General features: G+C 40.1%; 1 protein-coding gene across 10 annotated transcripts in view; it reads right to left on the bottom strand.

Moving 5' to 3' along the window:
- NRXN3 (neurexin 3) overlaps positions 1 to 7,196 on the bottom strand; it is a 1,829,483-nt gene that overhangs the window by 1,229,891 nt on the left and 592,396 nt on the right. For all 10 annotated transcript variants that reach the window (XM_027775177.1, XM_006157103.3, XM_006157094.3 and 7 more), the window contains exon 7: positions 2,239 to 2,677. In XM_027775177.1, the coding sequence (XP_027630978.1) occupies positions 2,239 to 2,677 (439 nt within the window). The remainder of the gene's footprint in view (positions 1 to 2,238; positions 2,678 to 7,196) is intronic.

Here is a 7,196-nt window from a genome sequence, read left to right as displayed (position 1 = left end):
ATTGCTATAGGGCACAAACACTTGCAGGAGAGATGGAGACAGAGAGACAGAAAGCAAGAAATCATCCCCCAGGGGAGATGGCCATGCCGCATTCCTTCTCCTTTCTCCTCTTAGGATTTTGAGTATGCATGCACATGTGCCTGGTGTGAGTTTACACAGCTAGGTCTTGGACTCTAACTGTGGTCGACTATGTGAGTCTATCAACATAACCATTACACTACCTGTTTGTCCTGTGCTTATCAAGCTTTAAGACTCACTTTCCCAACTGGGGAGTTATAATAAAATTTTTTCCAAATCATTTCTCAGTTGTGTATTCTTCAGGATGACCAGGGAAGGAGGTACCATACTAATAGACAGATTTGTGTTTATAAATGCATGTTTAGTGTATGTTTATAACTTAGGGGGAAAAAAAGCCTCATGAAGAACTGAAGTCTAACATAGAGATCATATTAAAAATTTAAATTATACTATTTTTACAGGACAACTATTTGTTTACTCTGTAAATTTTTATAGACTTTGATCAAATTCATTGGTACTTCAAAGAATTGACCAATGCACTAGCTCCCAGGTATGAAATTCAAAGCTTCTGAAATCCAAAGATATTTGTCAAAGATAGGTCCACTGATGTTTCTAACAAAACAGAATAGCTATGCTACTTGAAAAGCAATATTGGAATAAATAGAAATAAACATATCACAATTTTAAGTGTTCTAGCCTATATGTGACACAGGTAGGTAACTGTTAAACTGTGTTGTGGTCTAGATAAGTCCTATACAAGACCCTTCAATCATGACCCAACCCAGGGACTCCAAATACATGTTTTTAAACCAACAACAGTATTTTCTTTGTAATCTTGGGGCAACTTTCTGGCTCTTATCTTACTGACATTTTATTGATAAACAGAGAGGGGGAATGAGATATTCAGCCTCTAGAGAAATGACTTTTTGGTGCATTTTGTTGTTGTTAAAAGGCACAAACTGTTCATTTTTGCTCAACAAGCACATTTAATTTGAAGCCTCTTGGTTCTGATCAGATTTAGGACAATCAATAAAGATTCCTACTGGGCAATAAATCTAGGGCTGCAATCTGCCACCCGTCTGCCCTCTGCACAGAACTCATCCAGCTCTTCCTAAGGGCAACATTGCTCATCTCGACCATCCTGTTAGCTCTGGAATTATGCAGAAAAGTCATAGCATGGAAACTCAGCCATTTCTGGCTTTAGCCTTTGGGGAACTTCTTGCTTTCTCTTACTGACCAAATGTCTCTGGAAAGAAAATGTTCAAATGATGACTTTATGTGTTCATCAGAACAGTGAATCCCTAGAAATATGGCAAATGTAGTCAACACCCTTCTTGAGAATATATGAAGAACCAGGAAAAGTCTGAAATGCCAAGTATACCATTACTGCTTTTAGGAAAATGCTCTTTCTGATATCACAGAATGTGACCTTCGTTGCCACATGGCACATAGAAAGCTAGGCAGACTATTCAAGCATTCCAAAGCTCTGACTCTCTGTTTGTGTGTTTTTTTTCCCCCTCTCTCTCTTTGTTACTATTCCAGAGTGGCTATGTATTGCCTGGGGCTAGCTTGTTTGATCTGTGGGTACAGAAACAAACAAAGCCATTTAAACCAAATGTAAAAGGTTATGAAGAGGAAGGGAGAGTTAGTGAGGTCTGAGCAAAGAGTGAAATATAGGCTTTCACACCAAAGGAAGGCTTTAAATTGAACATGACTTCAGGAAAAATCAATTTGCCTTTTCCTTTCTTGTCATAATTTCTCCCTGCAACCCGATTCTTGCCAATTACTGAAGGGTGTTCCGTTGCATAAACTCTTGCACAGCAAAGTTTACCCTACAGAGTAATCACATAATGGAGCATTTGTGATGTCACAATTGGTTTCCATGGTGATGAGAGAACTGAGAAGAAGAAGAAAAGAGGAGAGAAATATCACACCAGTAACATGACAATCATTTTGGTAGCAGTGGAAATGCTACTTGTAAAACCATTTTAGCTCCAGGGTCTTAGATCTATCACTGAGATGACTGAGCAGTGATTGATTGGGGAGATGAACAGAAGAATGCAAGCTATTCACAAGTCAGGTGTTTGTTCAGACATACAATCTTGTAGCCACTGTTAAAGAGAACAGCAAAAGAATCAACAAGCAGGCAAACACAAACATTAATTTTTTTTTAAAGGACACAAACTGAAAAGCTACAGTTTTCTTCTGTCATCTTCCTACCTGATCTGCCATCTCTCTGAATATCCACGTGGTACCATTCTCCATCATTGGCTTTCTTCTGAGTGGCTTTCACTTTGATGGTGCCTGAGCCCATATCAAGCAGCAAATACAGGTTGCCATCCAGAAGTTCCACAGCAAAGAAGTCTACCTTTGTGTTCTTTTGGCTCCGAGCATCCTTCCTCTCTTGGGGCTTTCCATGAGTGAAAAGGATCAGACCATTGGGTTCAGTGGTACGGAAGTCAAAGGAAATGGAGCCCATACGTTTCGTGTTCCACTTGGGCAAGCTGATGTAAGCTTCTGGGGTCTCAAAGTTGATGGGGTCTAGTGTGGCCACATTTTCACACTTGAACACAACTTCACCATAGATTTTCATCTTGGTGTCCCCAATCCGGGCCAGGCGAGACAGTTCCAGACGGATGTCATTATTCTTATAAACAACCTGTCAACATCCAAACAAAAGTGCCATATGAATCAATCTTGCAAACAGTATTTGTCGATCAATCACTGGGCATCCTGGAAGACTAAGGTCCAATGAGAGGCTACAGGACATAAGAGTCTGAAACGACATGAGACACACAAGACACCACACTAAAGAAAGCTTCTGAAGAAACATCTAGGGTACACACAAGTTCTGGATGAACCTCCATATTTCCATTACGTTCCTTCTACATCTCTCTTTCTGGCCAATTTCTTGGTTGTCAGAAAGTTATACAATATGAGTTTATAAGCAGAAGTCAAGAACTTGAGTTGCACAGATGCAAATACTTATCTAAAAAGATAGTTATTGAAGCATTTTGAGTTTGTGAAAGACCAGAAACAACCTAAGTGGCAATCAATACCAGACAGCTCATTTTTGCAATGAAATATCAGTCCTTAACAATGCAATATTGCTTTTGGTTTTGTCATGGAGGCTTTCTAAGTCACATTGTTAAGTGAAATCAGAAAGGAACAGGACAGAGTGTGCATTATGCTATCATTTTGTAAAAGTCAGTGTGTGGAGGAGAAGGTTTTATGTATACAAGCTCATATAAGCATAACATATCTTAGAAGGAAACACAAGCTACCATGAAACTGTCACTGGAGAATAGATTTGCATTAATAGTCAGGAATGGGAGAGAGTATTCTCTTCTAATATTTGTTTTCTTTTACCATATGGATATATTACTTTGACAAAATGATTGAATGTTAAAGTCAATGGGGAGGGGCACAGCAATGGCAGAGTGGTAATGCAACTAGACCCCCATGGAAAGGATCCAGGGTTCATGTCCCAGGACTTCCCTGTAATCCAGGCCAGCTAAGACTAGAGGGAGGCAGGTGGATTGTTACATGAAGACTCTTTTTGGAGTACCTGTCTCTCTGTCTCTATCTCTTGTGGAAAAAAAACACATAAACTTTAAAAACAGTTTAAGAAAAAAATCAATGGGGAAATGATGGGGTATGTATTTTTTACACATTACTAGTACCCTGTGTATAGTGGTAGAATGAGACACCCTAAATTCTAGTTCAGTCAGATACTCAGCTATATTTATTTAATTGAAGATCTGACTTTACTGAACTAGATACTAATTTGCCTTATAAGGGAGTCCTCCTGTCTCCAAGCTCTACACAAGTTACTAGTCATTTCCTCATGGCTTTGTCCATTGCCCTGCACAGAATAGAAGGGTAGGTGAGGAAGGGGAAGGGAGTTTAAAACTTCATTATTACTTTCTAAACCTCATGAATCAATTTAGAGTCATAGACTCTTGTGTTCCCCAAAATTAGAATTTCAAAAATATTTTACTCTTATTAGAACTGAATTTTGATGTCGTGTTCTGGGACTGATTTTAGTACTCCGATCTCTGAATAATGTCACATCTACACAACAATAATAAAAATAAAAAAAACTGGAAGGGAAAGGGACTTATGTTGGTATATTAACCATGCCCACCACTCTGTTATTTCTTTTACATTATCTTATCCAAATGCCAAGTTTGAACCCAGATTTAGGTTTGAATCCAATCTCTACTACTTACAAGCCATGTGACCTTGGCAAAGTACCTTCTCTGGATCTATTTCCTCCTCTGAAAAATGTGAGTATAGTAGTAAACTATATGTAAGGATAAAAAGGATAAAGCACTTAGAAATGACATACAGAAAGGACACAAAATTCTCATATTTGGTAGTTTTGGTTATTTTTAAATTTCATTTTATCCTTTCCACAGTGCTAAGAAGGGTGTAGTATAATCTCCATTTTCCAGTAAAACAGTAAGGTTTAAGTGCAAAAATAAACCTTACAATTCATATCTGTAAGAGAAAGTTAGTTGGATGGGACATTCTAGTACATGTCTCTTAATCCTTAACATCCAATAGAACTATTTCCTTTCTCTCTCCCATCACCAGGAAAAAAAATCAAGCAGTTCTATTTGCCTTTTAATAGGTATCACAAGAGTGACATGTTAACTAGGACAAAGTATTGGAAACGTGACACCACTTCTGTAATCTTGACCATGGCCCTAGCATGGTCAATAACATTGAAAATACTAAAACTTACTGAACACCAGCAGGTGGTAAGGATTTAACATCCTCCAGGCCTATTCAGTCCTAACAACACCCATTTGAGGTACCTAAGCATTCCCTCATTTCATAGATGCAGAAATAGACACAGTCATAAAGGAACTGCCCACAGGCACACAGCTGGCAAGTGACAAAGCAGGACCCGAGCCCAGGCAATTGGCTGCTGAGTCCATGAGCTTCACCCCTGTAAACACTTAGAACTAGGCCCCCTAGCAGCATTCATAAAGCACATCTGTAACATTATCTAGAAATTCATGCATTCGCAACTTCTTAATTTAAAAGCTGAGTTTCTCATTTTAGCTCAACTAGACTGGCCATGTGCAAAGGGAAATACTATAAGATCCTTAGGCAATCATTTAAATGAGTGAACAAAAAAATGATGAAAGTTTAATGACTGGCAGCTCCTCCTTTACAACTCCCATTATTATGCCTCAGCATGTGAGATCTCTGTGTCATAACCAAACTTCAACTTTTTTCTGCATTTGGGTTAAATGCCTACAATTAGAGCTCCTTGTAAAGGTTAATTATTAATCTATAACAATAGCACATCTCAAAGGGACAGACTAAGGCTTCATTCCATTGAAGAATAAATGGAAAGAGAGCTCAGGCTTCTCTATAAGAGACCAGGAAAAAAATAAAAAGGACTCTTTAAGATGCTGTGAAGATGAACTCTTCTGTCAGATGGGTACTTAGCTACCCTTCTAACAAGACTGAAAAAAAAAAAGATAGATAACCAGAATGCAGACTTCTGGAAAGATGGTTCAGAGAATCAAGATTGGCAAAAAGTAACCAAACAGAGATAACCAGTCTTCCCTCAAACTCTTTTTTCTTTTCTTTTTTTTGGAGAGGTTTTTGCTATAGGGCGCGTGTGCTCGCCAGACAGACAGAGAGAGACAGAGAGCTAGAAAGCGAGAAATCACCCCCCAGGGGGGATGGCCACACTGCAGTCCCTTCTCTTCCATTCTCCTCTTGGGATCTTGGGCATGCACACACACGCACCCGGCATGAGTTTAAGCCACTGGGTCCAGGACGGGAACTGGGGTCGACTACGTGGGAGTCCAGTGACATAGCCATTATGCTAACTGCTGGTCCCTTCCCTCAAACTCTTTGAAGATGGACTCTCTATCTACTTCATCGTTCTGAAATTGTCTACTTGCACACAGTGTCCACATGGTGAGAAAACAGCTAACACCATTCTCACTGATGGCTGGGTAACCTGAGTCCCATTTTATTCATTTCCAAAGGTGAAAGTCTCAAATACATGTCCATGATATTGAGATTGTCTACCTTCATGGTTGTTGTCAAGATCAAGTGGGATGGCACATGTTGTAGAACACAGGAAAATTCTTTATTGGACACAACTTAGGAAAAAAGTAATAGAATATCTTCATATCCTACAGTGTTGGGGTTCTGTTAAAAACTTGCAAGGCTCTGAACTACGGTTTCATGAAGGACCTCCTACCAAAAAGAAGGGGACAAGAGAGCATGAGTATCTTGTGATACTCAACTGAGAATCTCCATTGCTGTCATCCTCACCTTCCCCACCTACCCACTTTGTGAAAGACCACAGCTATGGCCACATGCGGAGTTGTATTGGCACCTTGGGTAAGTTTGCAAGGTCTGGGGGCAGGAAGCCCTGCTGGATTCCTTTATAAGGCAAATTAGTATCTGGCAATGTTTTCTGCAAAATCAGACTCAACTAAATCAGTGTCCCCAACTGACTGAACAAGGAAGAGATGTGGCATCAAGTGACAGAAAGCAGCCTTGGCTGACAAGTCACCCTGAGGAAGAACAATTAAAAACAAAGTAGAAATGGCTCCCTGTGGGGAAAGATGTCATATAGCCTGGGAGGCATGGAAGCAAAGTCACAAAGAGTGACAAGCTGGTCTTCCTATTCCACTCATAAGCTTGTAAAGACTGCTGTTTGGACTTGTAACTCATGCTTGGGAGATCAGACGGTAAAACAGTTGAAGTCAAAGTCTCAGTTAAGACAAAGTCTCTCAGAACAGATATACTTGTATTCCTTCATGATCCTCAATATAGAGACACACAGAAGTAATACCAGGAGTCAGTCAAGGTATAAGAGGAAGAACAATCTAATAAAAATCGTAACCATCTATTGAGAGTCTTGGGACTAGCAGTTAGCGTAATGGTTATGTCGATGGACTCCCATGTTGTCGACCATGGTTCTAGTCCTGAACCCAGTGGCTTAAACTCACGTCGGGCACGTGTGCGTGCATGCCCAAGATCCCGAGAGGAGAATGGAGGAGAAGGGACTGCGGCGTGGCCATCGCCCCTTGGCGTGGCCATCCCCCCTGGGGGGTGATTTCTCGCTTTCTGTCTCTTTGTCTCTCTCTGTTTTTCTGGCAAGCACACGTGCCCTATAGCAAAAACCTCTCAAAAAA

The sequence above is a fragment of the Tupaia chinensis genome, unplaced genomic scaffold (assembly GCF_000334495.1).
Source record: "Tupaia chinensis unplaced genomic scaffold, TupChi_1.0 Scaffold000528_1, whole genome shotgun sequence".
In the NCBI taxonomy this organism is placed as follows: domain Eukaryota; kingdom Metazoa; phylum Chordata; class Mammalia; order Scandentia; family Tupaiidae; genus Tupaia; species Tupaia belangeri.
The sequence above is the reverse complement of the archived record's forward strand: the minus strand, read 5'-3'. Positions and strand labels throughout refer to the sequence as shown.